At 38.2% G+C, this 20,521-nt stretch overlaps 1 protein-coding gene across 1 annotated transcript in view; it reads right to left on the minus strand.

The window, feature by feature from the left end:
* Positions 1 to 20,521, minus strand: part of FREM2 (FRAS1 related extracellular matrix 2) — a 147,086-nt gene that overhangs the window by 23,589 nt on the left and 102,976 nt on the right. The window contains exons 7-16 of the mRNA XM_074859783.1: positions 16,270 to 16,419; positions 14,176 to 14,385; positions 13,712 to 13,909; positions 11,653 to 11,817; positions 11,393 to 11,575; positions 9,824 to 9,954; positions 8,779 to 8,937; positions 7,630 to 7,933; positions 4,263 to 4,394; positions 3,244 to 3,575 (exon numbers count right to left, since the gene is read on the minus strand). Coding sequence (XP_074715884.1) covers positions 3,244 to 3,575; positions 4,263 to 4,394; positions 7,630 to 7,933; positions 8,779 to 8,937; positions 9,824 to 9,954; positions 11,393 to 11,575; positions 11,653 to 11,817; positions 13,712 to 13,909; positions 14,176 to 14,385; positions 16,270 to 16,419 — 1,964 coding nt within the window. The remainder of the gene's footprint in view (positions 1 to 3,243; positions 3,576 to 4,262; positions 4,395 to 7,629; positions 7,934 to 8,778; positions 8,938 to 9,823; positions 9,955 to 11,392; positions 11,576 to 11,652; positions 11,818 to 13,711; positions 13,910 to 14,175; positions 14,386 to 16,269; positions 16,420 to 20,521) is intronic.

Below are 20,521 nucleotides of genomic sequence, written 5' to 3' on the forward strand. Positions count from 1 at the left end.
CTAAATCCAAAGATACATAAATGCCTGATTTTTCAGATGTGGTGAATATAGGCAGACCCCAGGAACAAAGTGTCAAGCTGTATACTGAAGGGAGTGCTGCATCTAACTCACGCAGGGTTTGCTCATGCACAGAGTAATTGAAAAAGAGAATGGGTCACAAGCAAAAGGCCTCCAAGAAAAAAAAAGAAAACTAAGACCTTCTCTGAATGTATTATGACAGTTCATAAGTTCATGGGAACTGGCTAAGACAGCTGCAGCCTGAAGCAAACACTAGGAGCACTGCCAGAAGAATTACACCAGCTGCAGGTCTCCCACCTCACTTCTTGCTGACTGAAGCTCATCTTCTTCCCCTACCATAGGAGGAGCTCCGATAAAGTGAAGGCCCACATCATCCAAGATATTGCCAGTTGCTTCTGTGAAATCTCTCTGTCTGAATCAACAGTGCTAACTTTGACCCTACAGGTACTGGAGAGCTAGAATCAAGAAACAGAATTTTGAGCTTAAAGATCTAGCCAAAGTATCTGGTAAATTCAAGCTGTTAAACTTGCAGTGATAGCAGGATGTGGTAACAGTGTTTTTGTTATTTATCTGTTCTGTCTGTATAACAGGACTTAAGCTTCCTTCAAGTACTAAAAAAACATTGTTAAAACCATAGCTGCCAGCCTTCCTCTCACAGAGGAGGATTATTAATTGTTCACTGAAGGAGAAAAAAATAACAATGGTGACAACCACAGAGATAGGGCACTGACTGCCTCCCCTCTCAGCTGGATGGGGTCATGTGAAGATAAAGACCAAACTTGGAGAAGAATTAAATGGAGGTGGGGGAAACAGGGAGAGCAGTGAAGTGCATACTGGCTGTGAGGCAATGCTTCACTGCTAGAAGTAATTCTGCTTGATATTTCACTTAACACACTGTAACCTTCAGCCATAACCTACAAGGCACTAAAGGATGACTTCAGCTGCATTTTCATAGCTCTCATAGCTCATGTTCATTCCTCTTTGATTTTACATGAGGGGTCTTACCTACAGTTCATAACGCTTCTAGAGCTTAAAGCAAGTACAGCTTTCTTCCTTGGCCACATTACTATTTATGCACGTCCTCCACAACTGAATATACAGGTTCTTTTCATTTACTAAAATATTGGAATGGTGCTTATTTTCTCCTCTGTTTATATGCATATAGACATATGTAGGTATTATTTAGAAACACATTTGGCTAAAACAGATATTCAGCCTTTTCTTTAAAGGACACAAAAGTATTTAAAATGGAAAGCATTCATGCTAGGTCTTCCTTTTCACTGTGGGAGAAGTGGCTTGCATAGGTCACAGGATTGGAGCTACAGCTGCTTGGCAGCTGTGTGTGCTTATGTGGTTATGATTGTGTTGGGTGGGAAATTAGAATATATAGTTGTGTATTGCATGGGCATAAGGAGATAGAGGCATGGTAAGAAATGAAATAATTCTCAGAGCAGTGAAGACTGCTGTCATTTTTATCTTGTGTAACGTTTACATCCCACACTTGCATGCCTTCCCCTTCCCTCTGACAGGTTCATAGTTCCAGTGGAATGTACCTGTAGGAGAATCTGCTTGTAGCGGAGGGGCAATCCCAAGCAGATACACCAACAGTGACCTTCCACCATCAAGGCAGAGACTTTGAACTGGTCTCTGTAAGAGACAAGGAACCATAACTGACAACAGAACACTGAGATGACACATCCATCAAGGACTTTGTATCTAAGAAGGGCAGAAGCTCCATTTTGTGCTGGTCTTCTACTTTACAGAACATATAATATCTGGTTAAAAGGGGCAGAATGCTAGGAATTTAACCAAGGGCTTAAGAGAGCCTGGTGCAATTTCTTGTCCAGCAAACAGACCATATCATCAGCTGCGGACACCACAGAATGTAAGTATAGTAATGTAAGTATTTAGGAATGTAAATATAAAAAAAAGAGAGAGAAAAATCAGCTTATCTGATTAGTTATTTATATGTCCATTGGCACCTATGCTTTTAGTAGTAAAATAGGTTTGTTGTTGCACATGCCCATAGGTTTCTTTGGGCAACGACACATTTTTCTCATCTGTTAAGGCCTCATGCCGTTTGGGACTGACAAAGTAAGAATTGGTGCATATAAGTCTACAGAGGTGTGATAAGCAGATGGGTCCCTGGCAAAATTATCACCTGTTAAAAAGCAGAGAAATTATGGTCATTTCACACAGTGGCCTCATCCTTTCCACAGGGGCTCAACAAGGAAGGCTAGTGAGCCAGAAAAGTGAGTTAGCTTTACCGCACAGCTGTCATGCTGTGGATGGACTTCTCTGAAATGAAGTACTGCATTTCCAGTCTTTCTTCCAGCCTCTAGGATCAAAGAGACTTTTCTGTGTCATAAAGGATTGATCTTCATAGCTACAGCTTTTGTATCCCAGAGCCTGAGTGGGATCAGACAGGCTTATGTAGTAGTTATAGAAGGAAGACCTAGGGATTAACTTCACTGTCACTGCACCAGAAAAAATCCTGCATCCTTTTGCTTCCACATTACTATGGATTTCTAGAAATAATTTTCCAAAGGACACATGAAGATTTCTCAAATCTCTTTGTTTTAACTCCTCAACCACTTTCACAGCTCTGTTCTTCAGCCATTCCATACTGGCAGCTTCTCTTTGCTTCCTGACCAAGGAATTTTCTGCTGGGTAACGCGAGACCACTGTGCTGTCTGCACTGTTGGATCTTGTTACCCAGTAAGCGAGTCAAGCAGCTGGTAGGACACTGCAGTCCACTGTTATCAGCAAAAAGGGTCTTCACAATTTTAAAAAAATTTTTTAAGATGCACCATGACTAATACTAAATAGCCCAGTACTATCAATATGCTAAAGGGAATCCTTTAGAAGGCTTTCATTCTAAGAAAAGACTAAGGTGGCGCACTATGCAATAAAAGTGGGATTGGTTTGTCCTAAAATACTTCGGAACTGTATTGGGAAAGAATCATAGCAAATTTAATTCAAACTAAATTATTCCCTTAGTTTCAATCAGACAAGGATTTCACAGATAGCCTCTTAGTATTTAATGGATACTGATAGCTTTAAGAAATAAGCTGGACTTAGGGGAAGTTATTTCTTGTTAACAAAGAAGAGAACATTTTTCAACTAAATCAATTCTAAACCCACTTATTTCTACTAGCATGATGCATTATAAGGGAAATCTTTCATTTTAAGAACACAGTACAAAATCAAGTTACAGTTTCCTACCTGTCCATCTGTCCCAATGGTGCCTCCACAATCTGTGAGGAGCTCGGACATGTCATAATAGCTAACAAACTCCCATAAACAGGCTTCCAGATTCAGATTGCGGTAGAAGCGTAAGGTATTGAAGCCTCTAATTATTGGGCTGTATTGATAGGGAATGGTCTCTCCAATCACATCTGAATTTTTGGTAGCATCAGTTAAGAAACCATGGTGGGTCTTCACTTCTGTGTAATCCAACAGGTTGGAGCATTTATGGTTTCCAACTCTAGTTCCATCAGGGCTAAGTGTCAGCTCAAAGTTGGAGAGCTCTCTTGTAGAAATAACAGGCAGCATGCCTAAAAAACATGGATTTACAGCTCTATAACTAAAGTGATACTGCACCTGTACATTTCAGTTGCATGTGTCAGCCATAGTTGCAAAGTCAGTGTCAAGTGCCATACTTTCTTACAGAGGTCCTCAGAGGCATATGCTTTAATTCGTCCCACCCTCCACCCTCTTAAGCACATACAGAGCTTTACAGAAGATACCTGATCAGTGTTCAGTTGGTTTTGGCACTGGATTGGGGTGTGGACCTATATATGTCGTCGTAGTACTCTATGAGTCTCCTGTTCCATTAGTGACCAAAATGTAGTTAGAATAATTGTGTCAAAGGATCTCTAGAAATACTGTGCTCAAAGTAGAGCCAGTGGTCAGAGCTGCTTAATTTAACCAAAGTCTGTCAAACACTAAGCATGTTATACAGGGCTTCTGTATTTTGTATGTACAGCAATTAAAGTGTAGGTCTAGCCCAACTTATTTAAACTATACAATTAATCTGAAAACAATCTTCACATGAAAGTCTATGTATCAATACAGTATCTTATGCACCTTGTTGCACACTGCACTTGTACATTCATCACATTTTTCTCTGGTCATAAGTGTTAAAAGATTGTATTATTATTTTGGCTACAATGTGACCGATAAAATAGCTCAAATAACACCTTGTATGAGTTCTCTCAACTCCACAGCTGATTTTATCATACCATCAATATGCGGCATTGTGACTGTCAGTTTGATGAGATTGGCATAATCAGGATCTTCTGGGCCAGTATAGCGCAATTTGGCAGAGAATGGTTCTGCTCCAACTACTCCTGACATACGAGGTTGACAAAGACCTAATGAGAAAAATAGAAAGAAACTTTATGTCCAGAGGAAATATTCTATACTTTCCCTTGCACTATTTTAGATGCACTTTTTTCCACTGTACAAGTTTCCAAAACAAGAATTTTCTTGAATGACAGGTAAAGACTTTGAGCAGCATTTATCAGAGGTTTGAACAGGAATTTATGAAAAAGAGGATTCAAGCAGAAATCACTACTTGATCAACTGGACCACATTTTCAAAACCAGCTGATAATACTGGACCTGTACATTTCAGTTGCATGTGTCAGCCATAGTTGCAAAGTCAGTGTCAAGTGCCATACTTTCTTACAGAGGTCCTCAGAGGCATATGCTTTAATTTGTCCCACCCTCCACCCTCTTAAGCACATACAGAGCTTTACAGAAGATACCTGATCAGTGTTCAGTTGGTTTTGGCACTGGATTGGAGTGTGGACCTATATATGTCTTCATAGCACTCTATGACCCCCTTGTTCCATTAAGTGACCAAAATGTAGTTAGAATAATTGTGTCAAAGGATGTCTAGAAATGCTGTGCTCAAAGTAGAGCCAGCTTCACAGTTGTATCAGGTTGCTCAGGGCATTGTTCAGCTGAATTTTGAATTTCTCCGAGAAAGGAGAATCTACAATTTATTTTGGCAATTCTTTCCAGGGTTAGTTCAATCTGTTCCAGTATTAGGCCTGGTTCGTAGGACTAGAAGATTGGTTTTGTAATCATATGATCTGAGATACATGCAACTTCTAGTTGCACAGTTCAGTGCAGAAGTGTCTGCATTCTGGCCACAAGAATCATAGCACATTGTCATGTGAAGGCCAAAGGATCACAAAGTACTCTAAGAATGTCCTCGTTCTGGCTGGGATAGAGCTAATTTTTCTTCTTAGTAGCTAGAATACTGCTATGTTTTGGATTCAGTATGGGATTTGGTATGAGAAGAGTGTTTATAATATACTGATGTTTTTAGCTGTTGCTAAGAAATCAAGGACTTTTCATCCTCCTATGCCTTGTTCGTGTGCAAGTGCACAAGAAACTGGGAGTGAGCACAGTCAGAGCAATGGACCCAAATTGGCCAATGGAATATTCCGTGTCATACAACGTCATGCTCAGTATATAGAAGAGGGTCAGCCAGGAAGCTAGCTAGCTCTCTTCCAGGATTGAGGTTTTGGGATTTTCCCTCCTCTGGGATTGCTAGCTGGGAACGGGCTGGGCATCAGTCAGTGGGTGGTGAGCAATTGCATTGTGCATCACTTGTCTGGATATTCTATTATTTATCATTATTATTTTAATTTTATATTATTTCAATTATTAAATTAATTTATCTCAACCTGTGAGTCTCCTTACCTTTACCCTGCAATTTTCTCCCTCACTCCTCAGGGTGGGGGAGGGGGTGACCGAGTGGCTGGGTGGTGTTTGGATGCCAGCCAGGTATAAACCATGACAAAGAAAGAAACTGGCAGAAATGGAAAATCAAAGCAGTTCCCTTTTCCCATGTTCTGCTCTTTGCCTATTTCTGAGGGATTACAAAAAAAGAGGAGGCAGGGCTCTCCTCTTGGGAAACTTATTGGTTCTGGTGGACCTCATCTGGCTCAACAGCTCAAAGCTGAAAACTTCTGGCATGAGGAAACAAAATTTCTCTTCTGCACATGATAGGTGTTTTGAGTTTTGGTTGGTTGGTTGGTTGGTTTTCTCAAATACCCTAAGATGTGCTAAAGAGGCTAAATACAATTTTTTCCACAATCTGACTTACTTTTGAGAATTTGGTTTATGCACTGGATTCAGGTTGCTTTGATCACTGCATTTCTTTCAAAATAGCATCTAACAATTCCCTTTATGTTGTACATGATTTTCAGTATTGTTGACTTCCACATCACAAGTTGGCTCAGGTATTGGCAGTAATATATACAATTCAGTCCCAAGCCTGAGCTAATTAGCCCTGTTAATTTGTCGTGTAACCCAAATAATGCATTATAACACTAACAGCCAGTCTGTTTCACATAACAAAACTAGCTCACTCAGCACAAGGTTGTCTGCCTTTAACAAGCATTACACTGCACCTTGTAGACAATACCCTTAGACAGAGTCCTCTTTAGGGTGTAGGATTCCTGATAGTGCAAACAAAGGTGACTTGAGCCTAAAGTCAAGACGTGGAATAAGGAACGGGGGTAAATAGAAATTCCATTTATTAAGCTCCTTAAAGCCCTAACTTAGTAGAAAATAAAATGTTTTAACTAGAATATTTAGTTGGAAAGGCCAAAGAAATGAAAACGACATTGCAAATAAATAATCATATAATTTATTATCTACCATAAGATCTCACAAACACCAGAAGATTTCATATAGCTACAAAAGCAGCAGACATGACACAAAGAATGCAAAATGGCTGTGGAAGGGTAATAAAATACCATGTTTTGTAATTTACCTTGATTGCTGATAATTAGCCATTCTCCATATTATACAATAAAAAAAAAGTATCTGTGATTTCTACAACAAAATAGCATATGCTATCAGACTGAACTCATGTGTATGTCAGTTCTTCATCTCTGCTTCATAGCGTTATTCAGCACAAGTTTCATGAAAAGAGTTGACTGGGCAAAGGAGGTAGACTACAGTAACTGCTGGTTGAGAGAATGCAGCATCAGTTTGGTATTGATTAGGTATCAGAGAATCAGAGAGAGACAAGAGCATCAAAGAAAGAAGAAGGATGAATATTACGAATACCTCAACCATGAAAAAATATTGTCTGTGCCCTGTTATTAGACACCAATTGCTTTAGTCCTTAATCAAGGAATACACTGATTCTCAGGTGTCCAGTGAGGCCTGAATGACAAATGAAGCTTTTCTTCTGGCTATTCATATTAGCACTCCCATGTGGGTTCTCTGATGTCTAACAGGAGCTGGGATTGTACTGCAACATTACCACAGTTGAATTCAAAAGCCAACAGAAACCAGGTTTCACTAATTCCAGTGCACATTATATATTGTTCTCCTGAACATACAAGTTTCCTGTGTGGATAACTATTTAAATATGTGGAGACCTAGCAAAGATGAAAACTATTTTCTATATACAATTCTCTGCTGTGTTAAGAAGAGAGTTTTTGCACCACCTCTATGAATAAAAGCAGAAAAGTTGAGACCGCAATGTTAAAACACTGGATCATGTAATCAGATTTTGTTAGGATGGAATTTGGGATCCAAAAGAGTTCTGGGGGTTTTGCAATAGGTGATGATGTCTTACCTTCTGATGTGCTTATAGTTACAATAGGGCTCATAAGCTCAAGACCTTCATTCCCATCTGAGTTCACAGCACGAGCCGCACACTGGACACGAGAACCGGCTTGAAAGTAAATGGAGTCAAGCGTAATCATCTTGGAGGAAGTGAAGAAGGTATCAAAGTCAACCTCTTTCATGGGGCTAGTCACACCATCAGGACCAGTGGGTGCACTTACAAGCCACCGGTATTGTGTCAGAGTATTATTGATGTTCTCACTGGCACATATAGAACCAGTCTTGTCAAAGTCTTCATATTTAGGATTACAAGCCTGCAGAACAAGGCAGATGTGTCAACAATTTATTTGCTTCATGGCAAAGGAATTTTAATTTATCAAGAGTTACAAAACTCAACAACATGGAACTGACAACCCCAGTAAATCTCTTAAGAAATAACCTTATTTTGACAGTGACACTTTTAGTACTGTTATGGTAGATTAAAAGGCAAGTCTAATTATGCTTATTGAAATAAAAGTATTATTTTAAATTATGGTTTATGGGCACAAACTACACTCCCACATGCTACTTTAACTTGAATTTCACTCTTTGACATAATTCTGCAAATACACTTTGCACTTCAAGATTTCTTAAGTTTTTTTATTTAGGAGAACCATTCAACATATGATAACATTCCTGTGCATAAGGAATGGTGTGAGAAACAAACTGAACATGCAGATGGACCAAAACCTTCTTCAATGCATATGAATATTCATGCAAACCTTTCAGTTGTAAAACTACAATGAAAGAAGCCTGTAGTACTTCAACAAACTACTCATTTTTCAGTCTGGACACTCATTGAAAACAATGGCTTATCTGTTATCTCCAGTGATTTTAACTCTGAAAATTAAGACAAGATAATGCACGAAATAGTAAGGTCATGCAATCACAGACATATTGTGAGTATCAAATAGTTCTTAGTGATGAACAAGTGAAACATCTTTCTATGCTTTTTGTTCTTCTGAAAATTGATACATTATCCAGACAGACTAGCTCTTAGGATAGTTCTAGCTTGAACTCATGCGTGACTCACAACAATATGATTGATCCTGAGCATCTAAAATCCACTGAACAAAATCCATATACTGATTTTGTTCCATCTTTCCACAGAGATACTCACTGTGATGCAGATGACAGGATATCCAGCTATGGGACTGGTTCTGTCTTTGGCTCTAGAAGTATCATCATATATCAAAAGGGATGCAACTTGAGGGACAGAGGGAAAGGTGACATCTGCCATGCTGTTCATTTCTTCAATGTAAACAATGGCCTTGGCTGTCTGACAATGAAAAGGCAGAAACAGTTCTTTGAACGTTTAAATAAACAAGGGGATTCAAGCTGGACCTTGGCCAGAATATGCCTAGCCTCTGAAACATTGTCCCAAAATAAGTTCAAAACCTCAACTGGATGAGCTATTGAGAAAGGGTTGAGGCACTGGAAAGTATTGCAGACTACAAAAGCAAGAGCTAAAATGATTTTTTTCTTTTCAGAACACTGAAGATACCATCCCTTTAACATTGTGTCCCAGCTTTCCTGAATCACTTCAGTAGTCTGGTAGAACCCTAATGTGCACTCTATGCTTTAATGTCTGGTGGAAATGGGGTGTTTGTCATCAGAAAAGGCTGTGTCTCTGCTGTCTGGCTACCTGGAGTCACACTATATATGGTGTGATACTGATGAAGTGGACAAAGAGTTTGAAGGACATTTTATGCAGAATCAGAGTAATATAATGATTAAATTAAAAGTATGTATGATATAATGCTAAATAGCAAGAATGTGTGGCTGTTTCATTTCACACAGCAAGAACAATATTAACATGGTTTTGACAGCAGAAGTTACAGCATAGAGGTTACATTGCATTGCCAGAGAGTGTTTCAAGATGATATCAGCTTTTAGGACTGATTCTATGAGGAGAATATGTCTGGAATGGATATCTTAAAGACTTCGTCTCTTGTTGTCTCTATAACCCCATGAACATTACTGCCTTGGCAACAAACTGGTTTGGGTAGGTGCTACTGTGCCAGCTGGGATGATCCTTTTTGTCTTTTAAGATAAAGCTGAGATGGTGTGTATAAACCGTAAAAGAAGAGTAAAGCTATGAGCTAGAAAGCAAGAAGGTCTGTTTACCAGATTTTGTTGTTGAGGACTTTGCATGAGTTTGTTACCTGTATTTCTGCGACCATGTTCTCATCAGGCTTCAGGTGAACAGTGAAGGCTTCTCTCATCTCCCTTACTCCATCAAAGAGAACTTCAATCTCTACAAAGTGCTGTGTTTCACCCTCCTTAAACTCAATTTCTAAAAACATAATGGGACACTTAAAAATAAATCTGTTGTTCGTAACAAGCTGCAATTCTAGGCCCAGCCATGAGAGATGGCAGTTAATACTCACTTTTCAAATTACAGTTGTTCATACATTTAGTTTAACCTATTTGCTGCTAAAAATAATGAATTGCAGTGGACACGTGAAAATCACTGAAAATGAGGCATTATCATCATCAAAAGAGCTGTGCTAAATCCAAGATTTAGTCTAACAGAATTTAGTATTTTGAAAATGATTTGGGACTAATTATTACATTAAAGTTGGTAACATATGTGAAATAAAAAGTATTGTCTGGTCTTACTCAAACAAAACGCATTCTAATACAATGGTGTATACCAAAAATAAGGCACAAAGCTAGAGTTACAAAGAATACTGTATTTTGAAAAGCATTGTCTCTGAAAAAACTTCAAGGTCGTGGCAGATAAAAAGTTCAGTCTTAGCTGACTGTATTGGGTTTGTGTGGCAAGGTTTTGGTGGGGGGACTGCAGGGGTGGCTTCTGTGAGAAGATGCCAGAAGCTTCCCCCATGTCTGGTAGAGCCAATGCCAGATGGCTCCAAGACGGACCCAACACTGGCCAAGGCTGAGCCCATTAGCAACAGTGGTAGCACCTCTGTGATAACATATGTAATAAGGGGAAAAAAACTTCTGCGCAATTGCAGCTGGAAGAGAGGAGTGAGAAAACGTGAGAGAAACAACTCTGCGGACACCAAGGTCAGTGTAGAAGAAGGGGGAGGAGGCGCTCCAGACGCCAGAGCAGAGTTTCCCCGGCAGCCCGTTGTGAAGCAGGTTTAGAAGAAAGAAATTTCATAGTGCTACAGACTCTATTAGTCATTCACTAAACCATGTGGGTGGGCTATTAATGGAAAGAAGTTTATCAGCTAAGAAATTTCTCATTCTGTTTCACAACTTCTCTCCTTATTCACTAGTAGTGAGGAGCAGCTGGCAGTGAATTGCAGAGATACAGAAAGGAAGCTTAATTTTTATGAAAGTACAAAAATAAACAGAAATAGATATTAATTCCTACATAGAGCAAAAGTCCTTAGTTTAATGAATTGCCTGAGAAACAACTACACAGTCATATCCTATGAGTAAATGCTTCTGCAGAGTAATTTACACTTTGCAAATGTTACTAAGGTGTCACATTTCTTCCACAGTTACTTGAGCTACAGATGCTTTCAAAGGAGTCACAATTCCTTTGTAAATATATTCACTGATATCTAGTATTCCAAGAGCAATTTGACTGTTGCATACCACATGGGATCATGTCCATACTGAGTTTGAATAGCAAACAGTATTAATGGATGTGGTTGTAAAGTATTCTATTAATAAAGTTACTTCATTTTTCAAACATTGTGTTACAGTCATGAATAAAAACAAATAGTAGGATGTGATAATCATCTGAATGATCCTACCTTCTGATATAGGGTGATAGTCTTCTCCAGAAGTAGCAGATCCATCCTTTGTATGAACTCTCACAACAGAAACCTTGGAAGTGTCTCCCAGACGAAGCACTGGTATTTTTACAACTGCTACTTGTCTTGTGTCCTTTGGTTCACTCACACTAAATTTGGTCTCACCAAACTTAATAATAGCCTCTGTAATTAGAAGAAAAATGTTTTTAGAGCACACAAATGGGCTTCCAAAAGCCAATAACAACAAAATAATTTCTTACTGTCTGCATCATCCCGAATCTTTATCAGCGTCTCATTTTGTTCACCAAGAGAGGCACCAAAGGAAGAATCACTTCTTGGAGTGCCAAGAACCAGACGTAGTTCTTCCTCTTCTTCATGGAAGGTATCATCCATAAGCACCAGTGTGCAAGGCTTCTCAGTTTCACCTGTAATCATTCCGAAGGTAATATCATGCAGAACTTAGGTGTTCTTTGCTCTATTACAGCACTTCTCTCCAAGCTCAAGGAACCACAGGCTGCTTCTGGTGGCCAAGGCATCCACCTTGACACCATATAAGTTAATGAGTAATGACAATAGTGAAGGCAAAATTAGCAACCATTACTCTTCTATGGAAACTCATTAAGGTGGAATCCTCCATTTTGGGACTTCTCTAAGACAAGTTTCTATTTGGCATATCCACTTCACACGTATTGTTCCTTTTGTTTTACCTTAGAATAAAATACTCTTTCTCAGTGACCTCTCCCACAGTGTGAATTTTAAAAATAAATACTTGCACAAGGAAGAAGAGTAATAGAAACTTTCACTAATACTAATGGTCCTGGAGTTTTTTATTTCAACTGTCTTTTGATTGGACACTCTCCAACTGTATGAACCTTCACTTATATTATTCCATTTGATTTTAATGTCTTTTAAACTCCCACTGATTCCAAGTGACGGTGAATATTGCCTTAAATATGCTTTGAAGTTGCAAAATGCTCAGTTTGAGCACTCACAGATCAATGTGTCCAGACTTACTACATGTTCAGAGACTCTGGGAAAAAAGGCCTTGTTTTAGGCAGCAATAGTTATAAGTGGTGTGCAAGAGTGTCTGGGTCCCAGTCTTATCATGAGAATGACTCCTACATCCCTGACAAAAGGAACAACAGAGGATATGAGAGAGATTAAGTCAATTTACAGTATTTTCTCATCATTATACATGCATATATGATCAAGACTCTTCAAGATGAAGAACCAGACCAGGATGTTGACTGTGTTCATTTTCTGAGGTTGTTTTTTCCGCCTATAGAAAATAAAGTATCCATTAGGAGGAGAAAAAAAATAATCAAAATACTCATCCTGTTCATTGTTACACAGGAACTGTGAAAACTGTACTGAAACTGCTGCATACTAAACATGCCTAAGAAGCTTATGGAAACAAGATATGATCCTAGAAGGCCTCTTTCCTACTTGTCTTCATAGAGAAATGGTAGAGCGACACTCAAAAAAAGAGGAAAGTCACTTCCCAAAGGGCACAGATGCAGTTGGACTCTCCTTCCCAGTTGCACAGAAGTAATGGCAAAGGTATAGACTACGTGACAGCACTAAAATCTGAGGTCAGCTCTATATAAAGAAATATGAATGGTGTCATGTCTGTGATAAGGACATATCAAGGATTTCATGCTGATGACAGAACTTCTTTAGGGCTTATAAAAATTATTATGTGTGTGTAAACTTAAGAGAGTAAAAGACTAAACTGTCTCCTGCACAAATAGAAAGAATCAGGCAATATTATTTCAAGGTAGTAACATCTGTATTTCATCTCTGATGGAAGATATTAAGTACCTGATATTGGTGAACTGTCTTAGGAAAGCCGTGGTGGGAAAAAAAAAATCAAACAGAAATTAGAGGGCTATATCCCTATTGAAAGATCTATTACTCATTTCAGTGCAAGACAAAACTATCTACCAGAAGTCTGCTTAACAAAGAGCAGAGCTTCTGAAGTGTCCTTTCTGACAGCAGGTCTGTACTTCTGTTACTATGTTATGCTAAACCTGCTTTTGCTATCAAAAAGATTCTGGCACTGAGGCTGAACCTATATGAAGATATGTCCCTTTGGTTCCTACTGATTATCCCTCCAGGTCAGAAGTGAAGTGAAAAGAGACAACATAATTTCTGTGCACTCTGCCCATTGCGTATGGAAAAAGCTTGATTTTCCAGAGTGGTCTTTTTGCCGCTACTTTATGAGAAGACACAAATAAAACAAAACAAAACAAACAAACAAAGCAAAGCAAAACAAAACATGGTAGACTAAAGGCTTCTAAAATAAGATCAAGAGCTTACCAGGAAGAAATGTGATGATGGAACTGTCAGTATTAGGACGTTCTTCAAAGTCCATCATTACCTGAGCTGAACCTTGCCTTGTATAGCATCTCACAGTGGATGTGTATTGGATATCCCCACTCCTATATATCATTGCAGAAATCTGTCCATCATTTTCATTGCCTGAATATACAGATTCTTTAAACTGCATCTTAGGCACTGGGCAAAAAACCATAAAAAGCATGTGTAAAGTATAATTGCAAAAGTTATCATATCTTTTCTCCAAGACTTCAAATTTAGTTATGCTACATTGCTCCAGATGTAAAACATAAGCAGCCAGACAGCAAATGACTTAACACATCATCTGTAGCTGAAATGTGTAGATTCACTGGCTTTGGTGTGATTCAAAAGGACATGTGGTATTTGTGCATTGCAGTCACCCATCTCCTGCATAAATGTGCAAAGGTAAAAAAGTTATTACTCACAATCAGACACTGAGTCATTAATGAAGATGGTGGCCTTGCTGGGTTCTCCAAGGGCAGCATTCATGGGCATCCTTAGCACAAGCTCAAACTTCTCAGTTCCCTCTAACACTGGCTGTCCAAGGTCATCCAGAATTACCACACGGAATGTCTGCATATTGACTCCGGGGGAAAAATCCAAATTACGACTGATGCCTACATAATCTACTCCAGCTATCAATGGAAAAAAAAATTAATAAATAGCATTACATGTAATGAAAAATAAAAATATATATCATTAGGCAGTTAATTGTAGGTAAACCTATTTTTTCTTTAAATATAATATTGAATTTTGCCAAATTCTGGCAGTCAGGTAAAGCAAAAATATCTTTTGACCATCTAAGCTGGACTATACAATAGAACAAGTCAATACTAAGATACTTCTGTTTACCGATTCAAGTCACAAATTGGGGCTGATTCTGTTCTGTTGTAAACCAACAGTTATTCCACTAAAACTAATAAAGTTTGTTTTAAGACAGAAATGAAAGCAAGCAAAAAGCTTTGAGAGACACTCTGGAGCAAAGTCTTTTGGAAAGAAATTTCATATTATTCTGTAACAAAGATGGAAGTTTTGAGGCTAATGTAAAAAGGGAAGGAGAAAATGCCAGTGAGCTGACTGTAAGGAAGAACTGCTGTTCAGAGGAGTTGTGTAAAACAGAATGAATGAAAATCAAAAGAATCAAACTCTGCTCAGACCATGTCAGGTGAGGTCTGGCACCTTAATGTTAAAGACAGACTGATTTGGGTTTGGTTTGCTTTTATATTTTGTTTTGTTTTAAGCAAGGCAAGCCAATCCATAACAAATGAGAAGAAAGCAAACAAAAAAAGATACTGAAACATGACACTCTATCCCAGAACCAAAGCATTAAAGGCATCTCAGACTTTAGTGAAGGACTGAGTTTTAATGATCATTTTTAGGGATAAGAAGCAGCAGAGCTGTTGAAACAAAGCTTTGGGGGAAACAGTTTCACTGAAATTGAAATAAGGTTTGGAATTCTGTGACTTTGACAAAATTAGCAAGATTAAAGGTCCATCAGATGGGCAGTTGCCTAGTGTCCCTGAGCTAAGCCACTAAAGCAGAATGCCAGGACTGGCAGCTCAGCACAGCAGATCCATTGCTGCACTGTGTAAGACCAAGAACAGGTTCATGGCTTTACAGGCAGCCAGCCATATCAGAGCTTTCAGGCTGTGATCAACAGACTAGAGAACACAAGAACTTTGCTGTTCCCAGTTTTGAATTCTAGAGGTCCTGGCACAATGAATTAAGATTCTTACTGTAAGGATTTTTTTTTCCCCCAGAAATAAAATAACTTAAATATTCAGGATGAGATAAAGACATCAGATCATATAAAGCAAGTTCAGAAATGAATATTTTTTTTTCCAGGCTTCATAATTTTCTTTTTAATGAGAAATATTCTATTTATCTTATATATTCTGTATGATAGGATATATATAGGATGTTTAGATATTCCTGAAATAACAGTAAAGTTTTACACAATTTTGCCTCACTGAAAATTAGTTGAGAAGATAAACTCTACTGTCCAGTTACGCTCAGGATAAGAATCTAAGTAAGATAATTTTTATGCTGTCTCTGCATGAATGTCTTATTTTTAAACATTGTGGTTTGTGAAAAAAAATGAAGAGTACACTAACACATGATTCTGCAGACAAAGGTTCTGTCAAAGCATCACTGAATCACACGGCTGTAGCAATCCTCTAGCTGAATGGGATAGTAGGTAATTTCTCATTGCCTACAGTAAAAATAAGAGGAGCAAACTCTGCAGGCCCAGAGTATGCTGTTGAGGCAGTTATCAACTGCGTTTGTGGGACAGTGTTTTATATGAGGATTTGAAGGCATTTCTCTTAGTGCTGTACTTCACAGTTGCTCCTACTCCTGTTTCAAGAGAAATTCTGTAACTACTTAATTTGTTCTAAGAAGAAAGATGTGCTAAGAGACATATAAATTTCATCTTATGTAGTTGAATCTGCATCAAGACCAAATGTCCTAGCCTTTGTTGTTGAGATGTATTATGACTCTAGAGCAAAACAGTAACTTACCCTCTGCAGTTCCTGGTTCAGATTTACGAGACCTCACTGTTACAGAGCCAGCTTTAGACAGATCAGTTCCAGTCCTCCAGACACGTACCTCAATATAGCCAGCACTCTCATCAACATAGTATTCATCATTTCCAAAGTAGAATGCTGGTTCTGGTGAAAGAGAAATAATGTCCATAAATGTTTCTTTACCTTATGTTGAAGGTAACAAGAGAGCATAAAATCCACATTGGACAATGGAGAGCACTTCACTCTTCTCAGTAAGTGAAATAAAGCTTTTTTTTAAGGTTTAGAGTTTTTCTAGGTATTTTTGGCTTCTTTACAAGTATTGGTTTGCCTGTTTTGGGATAGCAATTGTTGTATCAGCACTGTGCTCTTTTTCTTGCCTGCTACATTTTCAACTTTTTGTGTCAGCAGGTATGAATCTGTGTGCAAAACCAAATGTGTTATCTCATTAAACTTATTTGAGCTGAGTCCTGTGCACAAGCCAGAAAATTCCTTGCATTTTTCACTTTGGTGCAAACAGATAAAGGTGAATATAGATAATGAAACCTTAACCTGAATGTTCTCACAGATTCCTGTTGCTAAAAGCAGACTGAAATATGATCTATAACTGGAGCTGCTTTTGGAAATGTTTTCCAGCTAACCAAAGGGGCAAATACTTAATTTTAGTTCCCCCGCATGTAGCATTTAAAACAAAATCAATCTTATTTCATGTAAACTGGAATGTGAATAGTCTTTTATCTTAATATTTAAGTTCCACAGTTTATAAGAAAGAAGAACAAAAAGCAAAGGAGGTTAAGTGTTATCCCACTTAACAGACATATTGTTTATTCTCATTTTTTCCTCCCTTTTTCAGTTTTTCTAGCCACAGCAGTTTCACAAAATAAACAGGCTTAAAAACATAGCCCAGCTTCATCCTGGATGTATATCAGTTCCCCTTTTCTACCCCGTTCATTCCTGTTTCAAACATGTAAGAGTAAGCACGCACAGCCAGTGCCCGAGTTTTCCCACTGCACAGAAGTCATACCTACCTTCCCCAACGGTTGGGATGTAATCTGAAGACCTACACGAATTCTCTTTGCATTTTATCACAGCTTTTTTTATGTTGCCTAGTAAGAATTTATTGTAGTCATGAGGTTACAATATCACAAATGTGCTTGAAAATACCATACAGCATATGGCCAACATGAATTACGTTAACAAAGATCATAGCAATTAATCAGTGGCACTATGAATACTTCCCCTTCATCAAGCATAGAAAGAAATAAAAAAATCGAAGGAAATGACTGGAAAAGTTTATTAAGGTTCTACAGAGCTATGCCTAGCATACAGAAAAATGAACTACTTAACCAAAGGAGTAGACTTTTTAATTGTAAGTAGAAGTTGGGTCTATCATTTCCATGATTCAGACAAGTTTTCTTAAGATTATGTGTATGTTGCGAAACCTATGACTTTTATTACAATAGAACAAATGTTTTGGAATTGCAGAACCTGCTTTGGACTACAACTGAGCTCAATAAAGCCAAATATTGTGAGGACATTGTATTTTGAAGGTTTTGGAGAGGCTTGTAGGATAACCAGGCAGACAAAATACCTATGCTTTTCCAAAGTACTTGAGGACAATCTGACTGACTACACCATGTATAGCAACAATCTCCTCTGTGGTAGATTGCTTATTTATTTTTATCGAAATATGGACAATATAAAATAGGAATTTAATTAAAACTAATCAGAAGTAATATAAAGTAACTACTCAGTTATTACTAAGCCAAAACTTCATCTGAGAAGGCAGCAATTAACAAGTATTTTGGAACTGCAGGCAAGAGTTAAATTGGAAGTTTTGGAGAAAAGAATTTTCTCTTTTGCTTTCAAGATTTTTCCTGTATTTTACAACTTATTAAGAACCAACCAACTAACCAAACCCCCTTAATATTCCACATTAGTGAAACAAACGCAGCTGCCTCTCTACTTATATGCTAAATCTAAAATCATGCAACACTGTGTATTTAAATGTGTGTGCGTTTGTGTGCACAGACACATCAATCTTACATTATTTGCCTATAGGGACTGGGTTGTCAGTAGTTGCATTTATATTTGTGACTGTGAAGCTCTTATCTGAAACATTTTTAATAGGTGAAGACATATACTATCTAAACCTTTTTGTATAACTACTATTAACTTTGATGAGATTTCTACTTAGAGGGATACTGCAGAACTGGATATTAGATCTGCAGAGAAATGCGCCATTTCAGACATACAATGATCTAACATTCTCAAGATGGACAAAGACTCATCCAGCCTCTAGAGGTTAAAAATACAGAATGCCTACTAAGACCAAATGGTTATGAATGTGCCAACAGTTAGATAAAGGCAGTTAAAAATATTATCAAATCTAATACATGTCATTTCTTAAACATGTATTCTTAAAGTTTAGCACACTTTCACAAGACTAATCTCATTCTTACAATCCTGTTCTTGCTATATTAATGTCCAAGTAGTTCCGGAATTAGATCTGGACTTGGCTGCACCTCATTTTAAGCACTTAAGTGAGAGGTACTCACATTCACAGCCTGCTTGCTCTCAGTCTGCAGACAAAGAGAGGCCGCTCCAGGAGGTTTCCCAGCATAATGAGCATACAGCAGAGGTGGAATGGCTCACTCTCCGCAGTGAGAAAAAACAGATCTGGAAGCATTCCCTTCTATTCACTGACTACACAGGGAACTTAGATGATCTGACTTAAACTAGGTGGAAGATATAAAAGAAAATACTGTTCCTTTCTTATACTGTTATCCTAATGTTTGCTTTAGTGCTGATGAAGAAGAATCCTCATACACTGTTTGTTCTTGTAGTCACAGCCAAACATAAAATTGCCTAAACCCTCAGTTAGCTTGCTTTGTATTCCAGAGTGAGTTTTTCACACTTTTTGAGGCATGTATCTTCAATGAAAGACACATTCTGCATGGTTACCCATCCTAGGAAACAAATCCTTACAAATGTTTTGTAAGTTCATTTCCTGTAAGCTGTGTTAGTAGCTCCCCAGGGGAAGTAGCAAAGCCAAGCTACTAACAGGGAAAGCATTGTCTTTCTCAGGTCATGGCTGGAAAACACTCTGCTCAATAACTGCAGTCTCACTTACAGTAGATCTTTAATCTAGTAATCACTCTGAAGAGAGACCACTGCAAATTTAATGGTTCCTTTTACAGAACTAAGAGGAAGTTTTTTTGTTCAGACACACAGATTTCACTGGCATGAAGTTACAATAATCAGAGGAGAAAGGTTAGGAGCTTTAGTCCCAGGTTTCTTGGCACAGAAATGAAACCTTTGTCTTGCTTTTGTACTTACACAGTCATGAGCGTATATCAACTACAGCACTAGTCAGTCATCAAGCAGGAAAACACAGTTCTCATGCTGTTAGAAATAGTTCTGTCTTTGAACATATATCAGAAAATCAATGTGATAGCACAAAAATATTTATTTCCAAGGTGGCTTTTGTTTTTAAAATGATATCCTTACAATCTGCTTTAGAGGGACATGGCAAAAGATTAGGTTGGTTGTAAGGTATGCAAGGTGCCACAATCAGTTTGGGTTGCCAGTGCAAATAATACGAAAGGCAGGATAGTTAGGACAAACACAAAAGAATAGACTCTTCTGTGCTAACACCTTGATAAGCCTTAATACTAAAGTGATTTTCAGTGATATATGGTTCCAGTGAGAGAGACAGATATACATATATATTCTCAGGAGGAGAGAAATAATAGAAGAAAACAGACCTGCCACTCTAACATATTTAGATATGGAAACTAGGAGAAGCAGTCATTACAACTGAACTCATGGTTGATCTTTTCTAGTGGTGTTAAACCATTTATTGCTCAAAGCTTTTGCCTTCATTCTTTCCATGCACAGTACAAACAAGGCTATGGCGTGAACACTATGAGTTGCCAGAGCTACCAGAGCTAGATTGTGGTAATGGGGAAGGTGCAAAACAGTGCTTTGTAAGCCTACTATCCTGTTCTGGTACAGTCTAAACATGCTAGGGCAATGCTGAGTCCAAAGTAATGAGCCCTGATGGTTGACACAGCTAATTAGCTTGGACATAACAACAAACATGGCCAGATTTCCTCTGGACCTATTCTGGCTCACACCCAGACAACGTATATGTCCCTACACAATCCTTACTTGCATTTCATTATCACAGCTAGCATTAAATGACTGAGCTGCTGAGTCTGTAACCCAAGAGACTCCACCCATCTGA

This window comes from Strix uralensis, chromosome 2, assembly GCF_047716275.1.
Source record: "Strix uralensis isolate ZFMK-TIS-50842 chromosome 2, bStrUra1, whole genome shotgun sequence".
Lineage (NCBI taxonomy): Eukaryota > Metazoa > Chordata > Aves > Strigiformes > Strigidae > Strix > Strix uralensis.